Source organism: Arvicanthis niloticus, chromosome 5 (assembly GCF_011762505.2).
Source record: "Arvicanthis niloticus isolate mArvNil1 chromosome 5, mArvNil1.pat.X, whole genome shotgun sequence".
Classification (NCBI taxonomy): domain Eukaryota; kingdom Metazoa; phylum Chordata; class Mammalia; order Rodentia; family Muridae; genus Arvicanthis; species Arvicanthis niloticus.
The window spans coordinates 8,243,785-8,260,541 of record NC_047662.1 but is presented as its reverse complement, the minus strand read 5'-3'; the positions used below and the strand labels follow the sequence as shown (position 1 = coordinate 8,260,541).

The window sequence follows — 16,757 nt, the reverse complement described above, 5'->3', positions numbered from 1 at the left end:
CAACAGGAGATGATTTCAAGTCACAATCCTGTCATTGAGACTTACACATTCTTCAGGCAGAGGGTTCACAAAGAGAGAGCAGCAGCTGTTTGGCATGGGTGTATAGTTTGGGGTGGGGGTGGGCTCACAGGAAGAGAACAAAAACCTACTGTTTGGAGGCTATGGCTGCTATGATGGGAAGTTCCTTGGAGCCAGTTTGTCAGCTCCAACAAAAGGACAGTTACATGTTTCAAGTTGGGTGCATTCTGGATTCATGCTTGGGTCTAAGAGGTGGTATCCACAGATAGTCTCCTTACCACTTTCCATGTGAGCCCCTGGTTCCAGAAGGATGAGCCTTCCTCCAGACTGAACAAAGTTCCCCCTATAGGGGCCCCAAAAGCTGCAGCAACGCCAGCAGCTGCCCCCGCTGATACAAAGTCACGCTTGTCTCTGTGGAAGAGGAGGGAAGGGAGAGAGGTTTGTTTATTAAGAAAAAGCCTTCAGACTAAAGAGCCAGTTTCTAACTTTACCTATGGCCCTTCTCCCTCACAGCTAGGAGTACCATGCTCCTGGACAGTAGTCGCAGCTGCCTCTGAGCCACACAGACTCCCTCCATGCTTGAGTGTGGATGTGAACTATCCTCCAGGCGCTGCTGGAAGGTGGGAGACCCTGAGCAGTAGGGCCTAGGAGGGGAACTCAGACATTTGGAGTATATTTGTAAAGAGGGTACTGGGAACCATCCCAAGCCACTCCATGAAGGACACTAAAACCTTCAACACTGTGAGGAGAAGACTCTTTTCATTTCAGCTGCCTGCCCCATGTATGTGTTACTGTAACGAAAGCCAACATACTACATCCCATTCACTCGGAGGTAACAGCTCTTCACCTGAAATAAGGAGCTCCCTGACCTGACATGGTTCAGTCTAGGAACATGGAATCAGGCTGGGAGCAGTGCAGGACAGCAACACACAAGCCCACAAGGCTAGAGTCTGCCCAGCAGGGCACCCTTCTCTGGCTGGATTTTCAGTTTGGGACCATCATCAGTGCCTGCAATGGCTCTTACAAGTAGATATTAAAGTCAGGACAACAGCTAGGTTCTTTTGCTTCTCACTCTCAGGAGAAAAGCATAGCATGCTCTATTTTCAGACAGCTTTTGGTCAAAAGAAGTCAGGTTAGTGTGCAGTGAGGCTGGGCTGCGCCGTTCACCACTCCCATACCTGTCGCTGCGAAAGTAGGGGAAGTTAAACTGGATCTTCCGTAAGGAGATGCTCTGAAACTGAAAAAGGAGGAAAACAGTGTCAGAGAAGCCATGAGGGCACAAGACCTCACAGCCCCACTGAGGCCCTGTTCATCTGCACAACTGTCCCAGTGGGCTGCAGAAAGAAAGTCACCTGGGGTGGCAAGCTTCAGGGTTTACCCTGTATAGTGTCAACAAGTCAGGAAAAGAAGGAAAGCAGAGCTAGGGGCTGGAAGGGATGTAGATCTGCTAATATGATGTCACTAGCTGTTTCAGGGGATGTCACTGGCATCCTAGATGCTCACCCAGGCCCCCATGCCATGCTGGCCTCTTTCCTCTTCCAGACTCGTTTCTGGGAGACCCAGCAGTTGAGCAAGACAGCAAGCAAGACAAGCAGATGGGCCTGGAGCAAAGAGCTTTTATCCCTCATCCCAACAACTCACACTCCACCTAAGTCTCCTCCTCGCAACAGGGAACAGGTCCAAAGTGAGTGTTCTTCTGGAACTAAGACTTCTCAAGTGGAAGCCCAGGTATCCAGAGGAGCCTTTAAGCCTAGGAGCTTTGCCCAGGTGTGATGGCCTAGATGTAGGAGGCTGATGGCCTAAGAAGGGTGCTGAGTTCAAAGCCAGCAAAGATATATAGTGACACCCTATCTCTGCCAATCATCAGTGAAGTCTCATTTGTAAAGGAGAATTGAGTTTTGAGCTAGCTCTTTAATATCCTCATCTACACTTAGGGGTCTAATCAGTTCATGACTACAGAGAAGAAAGGAGGTGGGACACACAGTCTAGTGCACAGGGGACACTTGCCTGGCCTGTGACTATCACTGTATCACCTAATGTGGACTGAGCAGAGGTGGGCCTCAGATTGTGCCAGCCAACTCTTCCAGACACATGGCACTTGGTAGCATGTGATAACCTGTCAGCCACACTGACTGGTTTTCCTCTGCTTCCTGTTTCTGTTCCACAGACTCAGCAGCAACACTGTCTTTGAGGAGCAATAGTTATATGCTTTGCTGGGACAGACCACATGGTTTTCACCTCAACTCCAAAAGGCAACAGGTTCTGAAAGTTTATCAGGGATATCACAAAGGATTTTTCCAGCTCTATCCAAAAGATTTTTCCTATCTAAGAGGCCCATTCTGAGGGATGCATCCCCTGGCCCATCAACCCTTACCTGAGGGAGGCCAGCTCCTACCACAGCACCACTGTGGATCATGGGGCCTTCTTTTCCCACAAAGAGCCCTGAGAATGGGGAGAAAGGAAGGGCACAGTCAGCAGAGGGCCTCTGGCCTAGATTTTGCTATGTAAAACTTTCAGCAACTAAAAAAATGCAGGCAAGCATATGACTGACTTTCTAAGGTAAAGACTGAGCCAGGGCTGGGGAGACACTCAGTAAAGAACTTCCTGAACAGATATGAGGATCCAAGATCCATCCTCAGCCCCAACATGGAGAACCCAGAAAAAGTGTCCACCTGTCATCCGGCACTGGGGAACTAGAGGCAGGATTCCTGAGGCTCTGGTCAGCCAGCCTAGCCTAACTGACAAAGTTCCAGGCCAGTGAGAGAGCCCATCTCAAAAAACAAGATGGGTAACTCCTAAAAAGTGACATCTAAAGGTCGCCGTGTGGTTTCCTCTGTGTCTCAGCGCATGCCCCCACACATGGGCTGGGGCAAATTCTCTTCACACAAGCTCCAGTTGTTATCAGAGATAATAGTTCTTATTTTCAAATTCCAGTGTTGGGAAACCACAGGCTGTGGGGCGGGACCACGTTGCCTGTTTCTGTACATCCTGAGAACTAAACTCGTACTCCCTTACTTATTAATGGTGTTGGGAATCAAACCAGGAGCCTTGCATATTCTCAGCAGGTGCTCTACCCATACTCCCAGCCCTTTACCTGTTTAATGTTGGCTTGTGAGGCAGCATCTTACTATGTAGCCACGGCTGTCCTGGAACTTGCTATGTAAAACCAGGCTGGGCTCAAACTTGAAGCTACTCTGCTGCCTTTGCTGGGATTACAGTTATGTGCCAATGTATGGTATGGTTTTATTTATAGGGGCTTACTAAGTTGCCAATGAAGCCCTTGAACTCACTCTGTACCCTAGGCAAGTCTTGAACTTGAAATCTTCCTGCCTCAACCTCAAAAGAAGTAAGGATTACATGCCTGTGCTACTAGGCCCAGTATTTTGTCTCTCCTTCTCTCTTTCTCTTTCTCTCTCCCCCCCCCCTTCTTTCTTTTCCGCCTTTCTACCCTTTTGCTAAGACAGCTCAAGCTGGCCTAGAACTATACATACAGCCCAGGCTGCCTCCAACCTCTGTGATCCCGCTTCCTGAGCCTCCCAAGAGCTGGGATCCTTAAATGTACGGCATGTTGCACGATCCCAAAGTTCCTACACCATGTCCTCAATTATCTCTCCTGGCCTGCAAAGGCTAAACCATCTGCTATTTATACAAAATATGGGCTGACATGTGCCAGAGCCAACCCTACAAACCAACTGCATGACCGTTCCTCTTCAAACAGAATGGTAGTGTCACTGGGCATAACGGAATGACAGTGTACTAACAATGTCTGCATTTGAAAGCCCACAGACCAGTCACCCTGGGCTATATAATGAGACACTATCTCAGGAGGGGGTGGGGGGGCAAGAGAGGAGGACAGGAAAGAAGACAGGTTGGAGAAAGAAACGAGAAAGGTAAGGCAAGGACTAAAGGACAGACTTTGTGGTCATGACCTGCACTGGGACTTGAATCTGAGCTTCTTCCACCTGGCTCATGTTCTGAAGCCCGCAGTGTGTAGAGCTGTTTTGAAGGCTGTGGAACCTCAGGATATGGGGCCTGGCTAGCAAAAGTGGGTTACTTCGAGGTGGTCTTCAAAGGTTATATATCAGCCCTGGTTTCTGCTTCCTGGTGCCCACAACATACCCCCTCCCTCCATCATGAAGTGTCCCTCGTCTTTCCAGGAATGATGGACTGAAACCCTTCTGAAACTGTGAGTACAAGCAAACCTCTTCTCCCTCAAGCTGTTTCTGCCATGTATGCTGTGACAGAGACACAGAGCTAACACAGACAAAACATCATTACCAGATGAGGAGCAGCCATAGCCCAAATCTAATGAATGCACAGGGTGCCTTCAACCCCCCATCCCCCCGTGGGAAGAGTGGAAGGCCTCTCCTCACCTCCAGCCACACTGAACAGCACCCCGAAGACTTTGCAGAGCAGGGTCCGGAGCCGGACGACTCCTGGCACTTTCACACCATTCAGATAGCACTTGATCTCGGGGATTCCAGAACCTGCTGCCACTGGCTGTTGGGGGGAAGGGGGAACACACAAATCAATTGAAAATCCACTCTGCAGCTTCCACACAACAAGCCTGAAAACTAAGCAGGGACGCCCAAATCTTCCTTCCTGAGGACTTGTTCACCCACAGACGCTGGAGCCCAGCCCGAGTCCTAACTCGGCATCTAAGGAGCTCGCTCCTCACTGCATGTGGAGTCTGGTCACATGGGACCATTCAGCATCCCTGCAGAACCACCGGCTCCACATTCTGATGACACACTCTCCAGGCAACTCCAAGGTGTAAGGACGATAAAAAGCACCTTTTCCATCCATATATTCCTCATTAACCTCACCACATCCTGCAGGCTTTACTTCTAGAAAGATCTTCAGGTGAACCATGTAGAGAATTTCTGCAATAACCTACAAGCCTCGTGTACCTGTTTCCCAACACATACAAAGCCGAAGAACATTAAGTTCTTCTGGCTGGGCAGTGGTGGTGCACATCTTTAATCCCGGCAGTCAGGAGGCAGGGGCAGGTGGATCTCTATGAGTTCAAGGCCAGCAAGATGAGTTCCAAGACATCCAGAGCTACACAGAGAAACCCTGTCTCAAAAAACCACACACACACACACACACACACACACACACACACACACACACACACACACACACACACGGGGGTGGGGGGAGGGACACAGACAGGCAGACAGACACACAGACACAGACAGACACACAGACACACACAGTGAGTACTAAAACCACCTTACCTCTATCAAGACAAGAAGGCTTGCCAGGAAGACAAAGGTCAAGTTAAAACCCAGGAGTTCCAGGAGGGACAGGGCAAGGCAGCCTTTCTGACTGCATTCCTCCACCGCTGCAGAGGCCGAGTCAAGGAAAAGGGCTCTCAGCCCCTTGAAATGGGGTAGCCATGGTGGCTGCTCAGTGCCTATCTCCCTGTGTTCCACATACAACAGCTTTTTATAGTGGTTTTTCAAGACAGGGTTGTTCTCTGTAGCCTTGGCTGTCCTGGAACTCACTCTGTAGACCAGGCTAGCCTCAAACTCAGCAATTCACCTGCCTCTGCCTCCCAAGTGCTGGGATTAAAGACATGTATACATCAGCTGGCTACATATAACATCTTTTAAACATTTTATTTGGATGTGTGTGTGTGTGTGTGTGTGTGTGTGTGTATGTATGTGTGTGTGTGTGTGTGTGTGTGTATGTATGTGTGTGTGTGTGTGTGTGTGTGTGTGTGTGTGTGTGTGTGTATGTGTGAAGATAGGTGTATATACACTTGTGTGCTAGGGCCCACAGAAGCCAGGAGAAGGTACTGGGTCCTTGGGGCTGGAGGTCCAGGCAGTGGTGAAGCTGTGAGACTGTGGGCACTGCGAACAAAACTCAGGTCCTCTGGAGGAACAGCGGGGGCTTTTAACTGTTCAGCCATCTTTCCAGCCCCACAATTGCTTTAGTTGGGTGTGGCAGTTCGTATCTCTAGTTCAAGTAAAGGCAGGTGGGTCTCTGTGAGTCCAAGGTCCGTCTGTCTACACAGGATCATTCCAGGTAGTCAGGCCTATAAGAGACTGTCTCTCAAAACAAATGAACAAAAAAGGAGCCACTTTAGGGGCTGGCCAGACAGCTCCATGGGTAAAGGTTCTTGTTGCCATGCCCAACAGCCTAGTTTATCCCTGAGACTCACAGAATGGTAGGAGATGACACGTTGTCCTCTGTCTTCCACACACACTGTGACATGTGCCACACCACCCTCCACACACACACAAAATAAGTAAATTTAAAAAGAACTACTTTAAATTTACAGGATTTCCCACCCCAAACATTACAAAAGTGACCAAAGCACCTTTCGAAGCCCCACCCAGACAAACCTGTACACTGTGCCCTGTACAGTGCCCCGTTTGCTGTACCTCATGTCCCTACAGCTCTACTGTATCATCGCACAGCATCTCTCGGCGCTACCCCGTCTGAGCGTTAGCCGTGTGGATACACACAGCTGTGCTACACGTCCACACACATTACAGTGCTGTGACGGAACCATACTGTCTCCATTCCCTCACCTGCCAACTCAGCCTTCTGCTGTCACAAACTGTCACAACAGCTGCCTTTAATACACCTGAAGTCCATCTGAGAAGGAACTTAAAAGCCACATACAGCGGATGTGCACACTCCTGTTTCTTGCCAGAGCTTTCGAGCCTCTCCATGATTTCCTGAGAACTCAAGGGGTTTGATATTGTTCTGATAAGATGTAGGCATTCTTTCTAGATGCGTGAGGTGAACTGTCTGTCTGTCTCTCTTGTGTGGTAGTAGGGATCGAAAAGATGGCCTCCTATGCTGCAGAGTGCTCTAACACTGTGTTACATCCACAGGCCTATTTTGCTTTTCATTTTGAGACATGGTCTTTGTTGCCCAGGCTGGCCTGGGACTCACTTTGTAGCCCACGTAGGCCTGGAGCTTGCTCATCTCCGGCCTCAGGCTCCCTGGCAGACCACCGAGAGGCCTAGGTTTGTTTTTTAAATACAGGGCAAACCTATCCCAGGCTGTGAACTCAGATTTCCCTTTATTTGTAGAATTTTCTTGTTGTTGTTTGGGTTTCTATTTGTCTTCATAAATGGAGTGTTTACTTAAATGTGGTCAAGCTTTAATAATCAAAGGTCCAGGATGAATGAATGTCTTTGCCTCCAACCCATGTCTCTGGAGTTTCAAGAACTTATACAGTACTCCTGCCGTCATCCACTCTCTCAGTTTTTATATCTTCATCCCAAACCCAGGAGAGGTGATGTAGATTCATAATCCCAGCATTTGGGAGGCTGAGACAGGTCTATCATGAGTTTCAGGCCAGTCTCTGCCACACAATGAGTTTGAGGCCAGCTTGGGCTACATAGCTACTTGTAGGACAACCAAGGCTAGCTTATAGACAGAATCTCAAAAGAAAAAAAAAAGTCTTGCTTTACCATCCTTCAGTGACAATTTACAACCTCTTGCCTGAGTGGCTAACAAATACCCTTTCAAACACCACATTTACTGATAAATTTCTCAATAAGAAAGAGCCTGAGAATCCAAGGGTCTGAAACAAGGGAGCCGTAGAAAGGATACATGTTTGAACCACTCCGAACTTGAGTTGGGTGAAGAGTCGCACAGAGAAGTCCACAAAGAGACCCACCTGCAGAGGATAAGAGAGCGGGCATCTTCATCTCAGGTGAGGTCAGGTCTCTCAGAAGCCTTACCTGACCTCGCTGCACTCCAGTGGTCGCTCGAGGCTGCAGCAGCACAGCAGACAGTGAGCTCTGCTAGTCACGCTGCCTTCGAGAGATCCTGCCCCAGAATGGCCCCACTGACTCTCCAAAGAAAAGAGGAAATGAAGCAGAATAAAGAAAGAAAAAGACGGGAAGAGTCTTGCGGTGAGAGAGGGTGAGACTGAGTCACGTGGGGAGCCACTCAGCAATTTCCAGTTTCCAAAGGAGGATTCACAAGAATGGCCACAATGTCTTCAGTGGTGTCCAGCTGAACAAGCATTCGCCTTAGAATGCTACTTTAAAAGGCATTTAGGTGGGTACTAGTGGTCTCTGGGTTTGGTATTAGCCCTTTTTATTTTCTAAGTCATTATTTCAGTGAGAACCACACCATCGGTTGCTGGCTACCTGGGAATCTACAAGCCACTGTTGCACTCCACAGAGTTTATGGGAGGCCCAGGAAGCCCCCTAATGTGGCAGAGTGGTGATCAAAGGCCTTGCTTTAACTCCAGACTCCCTCTGGCTAATGCCTAGAAGCCTTTTAACTGAAGCAGAAAGTGGAGACAGATCAAAGGGCAGAAAGAAGAGCTAGGACTGTAGCAGCTACGTAAGCAAGGAGGCTGCCTCCTCAGCATGGATGGGATGACGCCATTGATGAGGCCGTTACACACAGAGACACTAACAACTGCATGCAATGATGCTTATTACAGAGCCACAACCAGAAAGACACAGGACAGGTGCTTGTGTTTTTAGTCCCTGGTCCCACCATGGATGCTGAAATTATATAACACAATTAAACCAACTCAAGTTCATTCCCCGATGTCCTCAGAATATTAGCAAATAGGCCTCCTGCCTGCATTACTGCCACCAGATGTTCCCTGTGAATTTACCACAGTGAAACTCTCATGAGTATAATGTGAATGGAAAATGGTTGTCACTTGGGGCTGTGTGACATGAAATATATGTATACACTACCTAGATCTGCCACCAAGAGTTAAGTCTAAGACTTGTGGCCAAGTCCCGAGAAAGGCAGTAAGGAGGCTGAGCCACTCTCTGCCATTTTATTGACAGAAATCAGACTTGGCATGTGTCTTCCAGTTGGGTGCTGACTTTCCCAGCTTCTCTTCTTTGGTTTCAGTGACGTTAAGGCCATAGTTATGGTAGCAGACCCAATTGCTATCATAGTCTTTGGTGATGTGTCCAGCTTTCCCTGTGTGTGATCCATCTGTGAACCTGGGGAATCCAGGAGCCCTGTGCACTCTGGCACACTGCTTCAGTGTGAGCAGGACAGTGTGACCTCAGCATCCACTGGGCTCTGTCTGCTGTGTAACCGGCCACCACAGAGGACTGGCTCGCTCTTCAGAGTTCTGGCCAAGCAAGCCTGGCGTGCTGGGAGAGCTCAGTCTGCAACTCACTCCCTTCTGCAGTACCCAAAGCAAACGCAAAGTCATGTGAGAAACCGGGTCAGAATAATTCATTTTCAAAAGAAGGAGGAAAAAGAAAAGGCAGTCTTGAACACAGTGACAACTAACCCAATGCTCAAATGTCACAGCGGCAAATGACAAGCATCATTCAGCAGGCAAGTCTTTCCCTCTAATCTCAACCCATCCAGCTTCATCTCCCCAGGTTCTATTACTCACCAGCCCCGTACAGACGCCAATGGCAAACACCACCATCCACTTCACCGCCTCATATCTTCGCCCTTTCTGTTCACAAGGGAAAAGAATGGGTCCATTTGTGACAGGGGAAAAAAAAAACGTATCTTGGCTAACCAGTTCTGTGTGATGAGGAGGGACAGCTGCAGGCGTCCCACAATGACACTGATGAACCCTAAAAGACTGAGCTGGGTATAGTGAGCAGGGGCACACTGAATGGCAAGGGGAAGTCTAAGAATTCTGTATATATGGGTGGCATTGCATGTACCAAAACTGTGTGTGTGATAGTGTCCATGTGTCTGTAAGTGAATCTGGATATGTGTTGTCTATGTATGTGTGTGTGTGTGTGTGTGTGTGTGTGTGTGTGTGTGTGTGTGTGTATGTGTGTGTAGGGCAGAGAACAACTTTTGAAGTTAGTTCTCTCCTTTCACCATCTGGGTACAGGGAATCAATTTCATGTTGATATGTCTGGCATCAGATTCCTTTTCCTGCTGAGACATCTCAGCAATAGGGTTTTGGGATTTAAATGCCACTCTTTCATGAAAAGGTTTAAACACAGAAGTGGACACTTATGGAGTCACATGAGGATAGAAAACAAGCTGTTAAGAGTTCAGTGCTAACAGACCAAGAGCTGTGGGCTCACCTTATTATCCATGGTCTCCAATACCTCCAGGTAAGGGTCGTTGATACAGCGGTCATAGTCCAGACTCTGAGAGAACACAGAGTGGTAAGGGTACACATAGAACCTCAACAAAACCTAACCCAAGAAAAGCTCCAGTTTCCTCCTGTTCAGTAGGAGGTGGGCATCAGCAGTGCCCGGGAAAGTTCGGTGCAAATGCAGACTCCGACCCTGTGGCCAGTGGCTTCTGAACCTGTGCATGAATAGGACCCCCAGGTGAATCCTACTTGCAGAAAGAACCAGCAGCACTGCTTGTGAGAAGCCTCATGCTTAGGAAAAAGCTTTTGCTAGCAAATGCTTAGGGTCTGGGAAGTAATGTTCAGTGGGAGGATATCATACCCAGGCCCTGTGTCAAATCCTAGCACTGGCTAAAAATAAGAGACAGATTTTCCTGTTTCTACAAAATAGTTAAAGATCTTCGGCTGTCACCAGTCTTGCCAAACTTACTCCCTTACATGTGAACAAACCTTCAATTAACCAGAACCAAGTTAACCCAGATCAACTAATTGTAATTCTCTTTATAGGAGACCTCCATGAAAATGAGGTTAGCCACAAGACAGACCCAGACGGACTCTATTTTTAAAAGCAATTTCTCATGTCTGTCAGAAGAGGCACAGCTTGAGCCCAGCTCCTCTCGTTCCTATCCCTCAGGCAGTATCACTTCAGCCAGGCTCCAGAGATCACAGACATCCTGCAGGCTGTGTGCAGGTGCACCACGAACAGTCAGTCAAAAGAAATCATCTAAATTCTAGGTCTCCTGAGGGAAGGAGCAGTCTGTCAACAAAGAAAAGGTCCAACCTATGCTCTCCCTTCCCCATAACCAGCTCCACTGCCACGTCTGTTGATAAGCAAGCTGGACATTGGCCTGTGGCCTTATTCCCAAGCACAGGTTTTAAGTCAGTCAAATATACGTGTGACGTGTGACAATTTAATCTACCCATGACTGCTGAGAGCAAGTCCAAATTCCTTTTGTATAAAAGTCCTGGAGTAAATCAGTTATCATATATCTCAACACAATACTAGGTAACAACCAGACTGTTATAGTAAAATCTTTATCACCAGACATAAAAAATGTTCAGATTCATTAAGGGGGAAAAAAATGATACAAAACAAGATGCAGGGGCCAGAGGGATGGCTCAGCAGTTAAGAGTACTTGCTGTTCCTGCAAGGACCTGAGTTCAACTCCCAGTACCCACATCAAGTAGCTCACAACTGCCTCAAGCGGTACTGCTGTCACGTACACAAAGCCCTAATTACACACACACATCACAAAGCCACACTCATACACACACATCACAAATCCACACTCACACATCACAAATCCACACTTACACACACATCACAAATCCATACTCACACACACGTGAATCCACACTTACACACATACACATCTAATTTTTATTTTTATGTAAATTTTTTAGATTTATTTTTATGCATATGCATGTTTTACTTGCCTGTATATATATGCATCACACGTGTGCCTGGTGTGTATGGATGTTGGAAGTTTCAGACGGTTCTGAATCACCATGAGGACATTTAGAACAGAACTTATGTCCTCTGTAAGAGCAACAAGTGCTGTTAACCACTGAGCCATCTCTCCGGCTCCATACACATAATTTAAAAAAAATCTTAAAGCAAGATGCAAGCCAGGTTTGGTAGCACACACCTTTAATCCCAGCACTTGAGAGACAGAGGCAGGCCTGTGAGTTACAGGCCAGCCTGGTCCATATTGTAAGTTCCAGGCCGGCTGGAGCTACACAGTGAGACTCTCTCAAATGACAAAATGAGAAAGCCTGATGCAGAGTAAAATGTATAATGAGGGGCCAAGGATGTACACTAACCTAGCACCACAGATCCCTCTTCTGTGCCTCAGCAGGCACCTGAATTCATGTGTATTCATGCCTACCCACACAGAAACCCACACATATATTAATGAAATTATATTATATATATTATATATAATACATTATATATATAATGTAATATATATATATATATAATCAACAAGCAGAACACAGGGAGAAAATCGAACTCACTGAGTGACTAGACATATAAACACAGATTTCTACACACACACACTCTTTAGAAAGTCAATCAGAGTAACTACTTTCTAGGAACAAACTAGGAAAATGAAAATACTGCAATCTATTGATCTCTTTTTGTGTTTTAAAGAAAAATGAGAAAGGGTACTTATTGAGTCACATGACAACAAACTGTTGTGACTTCTTCAGTCTAAGAGACCAAGAGTTATGGGCTCCTTATTATCTGTGGTCTCTAATACCTCCAGGTGAAGGTCCTTGATGCAGCAGTCATAGTCCAGACTCTAGACTATGGGAATTAAAGGGATTGAAGACATGTGCCACCACATAAGGCTGGTATCTTGCTTTAAGAATTTTTTTTTCTAATTTCTTAAATGGTATGCATCTTTCTATTGCCTGAAAGCCAATTCTTTCAGCGCCTTGGCTCTCCAGGCATGAAGAAAACCTTCTGTATGTTATTGCAATGAGTAGGCTGAGGGCTCCACCACTAAACAGAATCAGGATGTGGTTGGCCACCAGACAGTGATTAGAAAGTTCAATTTTCACTCAGGCGTATGCCTATCACACAACACTCAGAAGAATCTTGAGTTAAAGGCTAACAAGACCCAGACAATCTTTTGTTTAGTTTTCCATTTTTCTCCCTATCCTTCCTCCTTCCTTTGTTGTGCTGGACCTTCCACCTGCTAGAAAAGTGTCCTGCCACTGAGATATAGTCCCAGGTCCTGGACACTGAGTCTCAAACAGAAAAAGTGAAGGAGGGGAAAGAAATTTATTTGTAACTTCTGACCTCTGAGAAGAGAGACAGAAGACTAAGCTGTTCACCAATGGCCAAGGATGCCATCAGTCATACCTATGTAACAAAGCCTGTAAGAAGCTGAGAGGACTAGGTCCCAAGAGCTTCCAGACTGCTGACACAAGAGGGTACTGGAAGGATGGCTTCCCCAGGAGATCAGGGAAGCTCCCACAAACCTTACCTGCATACCTCTATTTGCCTGTACAGCTATACCCTTTAGTAAATGCCTTAGTAATAAACGGGGTACCCCAAATCATGTTTCCCTGAGTGCTGGGAATGGCTCTACCAATGTAGGCAGACTAAGGTGGCAGGACAACCTATCTCTTTCTTTCTTTCTTTCTTTTTTATTTTTATTTTTTGGTTTTTCAAGGCAGGGTCTTACTATGTAGCTCTGGCTGTTCTAAAACTCACTACATAGACCAAGCTGGCCTCAGAGATCTGCCTGCCTCTGTCTCCAAAGTGCTGAGATTGAAGGTGTGTGCAACCACACTCAGCTTCCTACCACTTTCAGCAGGCAAATGCACACCTCAACCTGTACGATCTGTTGGTACCTCCAAATAACCAGCCAGTGTCTGCTGGAGATCTCCTTGGGGTGTGGATAAATAAGCCTCCTGCACTGGTATCAAAAATGGGGTACAGACTGGGGTGAGAGTGAGAGAAAGTGTTTTCTCTAAAGCCTCTGTCTACCTAAGGTCAGGATTTGCCACAGGACAGTCAAATGCTGGGAATCCCTTTCCAGACTTCCTGTCAACAGGGGAAAATAATGGAGACAGAATCCCAAGGCAGGACGGAGATCTAGCAGACAGCCCAAACTCTGTCCCAGGCAACTATTTGTTCCTTAAACTCATTCATCTGTCCACCCTAAAATCCACGTAAAATCCAATAAATATGCCTCTATTTTAAAAGTCAAATTTTTAAAGAGTAAAACCAAGTTCTCTCTTCTGAAGTTGCCTATGCCCATCTGCCCTGAGAAGAATGCTATCCTATCTATCTCTCCTGCCATGCCTGGCTCACAGGTATGTACCTGCCTCTGTTGTCTTAATCCAGCCATGGCTAGTTTATTTCCCATCAGAAAGAAATGGGAATGGTCTTTGTCCCACACCAGGGCTCCACAAACAAGTTTCAGTTGTCCAGAAGAAGCAAATCTACAGAGGCAGAAGGATTAAGGGCTGCCTGCACGGGTGTGGTGCTGATACTAATGCACTGGAGGCCACCTAGGGCTACAGAGAGTTACCCTGTCTTCAAAAACAAAAACAAAAACAAAACAACAACAAAAACTAACTAGATGGGAGAACTGGCCCCACAGAGTTGTTCTCTGACCTCTACATGTGACCCCTTGACAATAACAATAGATTTTATTTTTAACATGCTGTTTTGCCTGCATGCATGTATGTGTGTGTATCATACGCGTGCCTATTTCCCACAAAGGCCAGAAAGGGACACTTAATATCCTGGAATGGAATCGAATCCAGGACCCCTGGAAAAAGCAATCAATGCTCTTAATGGCTGAGCCATCTTTCCAGCCCCTAATAATAAATTTTAAAATTAAAAAAAGAAAAATGTCCTTACCTACTCCCCCATCCCAAATAAATTAAAAAAAAAAAAAAAAAGAGTAAAGAGTCAGGGTCGAAAGGAATGATGTTCAGTGATTGCTAATGAGCATGGGTTTCCTGGAATGAAGGGAATGTTCTAGTATTGATTGGTGGCTGTTGTGTGCTTCTGTAGATATACATGTACGATAATCTACTTGTACTGGGTGAGCTGCACAATCCTGCACCTCGGCCAGGCTGCTGAAGAAGGCATGCAGCAAGGCAACACCAAGGATCCCTATTTGGTTCACATGTGCCAGGTGCTCGGTTACCTTGTCAACCATCCGTTTCCTCTCTTCCACTAAGACAGACCTGTTATTTCTGCTGTATATACTGTTCTTTGGTTTGGGGGATGAGCAACTCCACCCTAACCTCCACAGTTGAAACCTTTGGTATTTTCTAATTTTCACTCATGAAATACAGTTGAAACCTTTAAAATTTTGTAATTTTCATTCATGAAATGTGCCACTCTACCCAACATCTCAACAGAAGGGTTTTCTGGTTGGTCCTTAGATATAAGCTGAGTGTCTTGAATATAATCCTGATTAAGCATCTGAATTAATTTGCTCTTATGAACATAAAACAAACTGCTTTCCACAAGCTTGTATGTGAAGATGGCTAAGTGGAAAATACTAAAGATTTGAATGAAAAGACATTCATAGTTCACATGAACATGCTATCAGCCTAAAGCATGTGGGCTACAAATAGGAGTGATGGAGTTACCCGAAAAGTTGGGTAGGGAGGCTGAGGAGATGGCTCAGCGGTTAAGCACACTGACTGCTCTTGCAGAGGTCCTGAGTTCAAGTCCCAGCAACCACATGGTGGCCCACAACCATTCGTAATGGGAACCAGTGTCTGAAGAGACACAGCACGTGGCCCCCACACTCTTAAAAGTCCCATATCTGAAACTGGAAACTACAAGGCCTCCTAACAGCTCGTGAGCATGGCTGCTGTGAGCACTCACAGCAGAGAGCTTCGACCCTGGGTCTCTGTGAAGGATAAAAGGTCAATATCAAACATGCTCTCTATCTACACAGAACTGGAATGCGTCACCACCAGACCAGACTGTGTCCGGGTTAAGGTGAAGAAAGGACTTCCTACACAGCACTTCCCAAGTCACTTATCTCCCTCCACCCCCATTCCCTGGGGCAGAAGGTCAAAGGGCATCTCTAGTTGGAGGCCTGAAGCATCCAGGCCTCTCACTACTTCAGTTACCCAAGACAGCATCCGAACACCTCACCTCATAGTCTTTCCTTGGAAGGATCTCATCCTCCTCTTCCTGTGTCTCCCCAAGGATGGTCTAGAAAAAGAGATTCGCACAATGGAGAGTTTATTTATTGGTTAAGGGTGGAAGGGGGTAGTATTATTAAAGGCGAAATTAGCTGGAGCCATCTTCAAAGAGGAACAAAATTTCAAAACCACGTTGGGATGGGTATTTAGTCACCAGCTAAGCTCTACATTTCTATTGATCAACGAATTCTCTAAATCATAACGCTCATCTTCGGGACCCCTGAACGACGTCTGATGGCAGCTTAGCCGAGGAGAAAATTCGCGTTTCGTTTGACAACAGACTGAATATGAAATCAGAGGGAATGTAGCAACTCTGAGAACACAACTCAAGTTTTCCCAGGTTGCTTTGCAGGGGGGAGCTGGATCATCAGTGACCCAGAAAGTGTGAAGGGTAGCCTAAGAAAGGACTGGAGAAACTAAACCAACTGCATGAGCATCAAGTCCTGCGAAAGGGCTCGTTCTAAAACGCTTGCTTCATTCAAAACTCCTTTCCGATAGAAGAGACTGTGGATGGCATTAACCCAAGCTGGCCGACATCCTCCCTCAGAGTCCAGAGAGAGGTTATGAGAATAGAACTCCGACTTGGGCACGCCAAGAAAGACGGATGCTTCCAGAGCCCAGGCAGCGGTCCCCAGGCCCCACCCGCAGCCACCTGCAGGCGCAGTTCGGCGCGGCCCCACCCCCGGCAACGCCTCTTGTCATCCTGTCATCCCTCGGCAACTGCCCCTTCCCCAGCCCGGCCGCCGCTCACCAGCTCCTCGGGGGTGCGGCTCTCGCGTTCACCGCAGCAGCAACACCACCTGCAGCAGCAGCAGCACACAGACCCCCTGCACCCCGCCATCTTCCTCCTTTCCTGCCACTCCGGACCACCTAGGCCAACCCCCCTCCCACCCGGGATCCGCGCCTCACGTGACTGGCCCCGGGAGGGTCACGTGGCCCGCTCGAGCTTTGGGTCCGGAGACAGGGAGTGGCTGCAGAC

General features: G+C 47.2%; 1 protein-coding gene across 2 annotated transcripts in view; it reads right to left on the bottom strand.

Annotated features, from left to right (window-relative positions):
• Clcn6 (chloride voltage-gated channel 6) overlaps nucleotides 1–16,687 on the bottom strand; it is a 31,481-nt gene extending 14,794 nt beyond the window's left edge. For both annotated transcript variants that reach the window (XR_013110326.1, XM_034503037.2), the window contains exons 1-10: nucleotides 16,530–16,687; nucleotides 15,729–15,788; nucleotides 10,032–10,097; nucleotides 9,374–9,439; nucleotides 7,597–7,663; nucleotides 5,259–5,365; nucleotides 4,392–4,518; nucleotides 2,393–2,460; nucleotides 1,197–1,255; nucleotides 297–429 (exon numbers count right to left, since the gene is read on the bottom strand). Coding sequence is in view for 1 of the 2 variants with exons in the window: in XM_034503037.2 (XP_034358928.1) it covers nucleotides 297–429; nucleotides 1,197–1,255; nucleotides 2,393–2,460; nucleotides 4,392–4,518; nucleotides 5,259–5,365; nucleotides 7,597–7,663; nucleotides 9,374–9,439; nucleotides 10,032–10,097; nucleotides 15,729–15,788; nucleotides 16,530–16,619 (843 nt within the window). In the remaining variant the exon portion in view is untranslated. The remainder of the gene's footprint in view (nucleotides 1–296; nucleotides 430–1,196; nucleotides 1,256–2,392; nucleotides 2,461–4,391; nucleotides 4,519–5,258; nucleotides 5,366–7,596; nucleotides 7,664–9,373; nucleotides 9,440–10,031; nucleotides 10,098–15,728; nucleotides 15,789–16,529) is intronic.
• Between the last annotated feature and the right edge of the window lie 70 nt (nucleotides 16,688–16,757).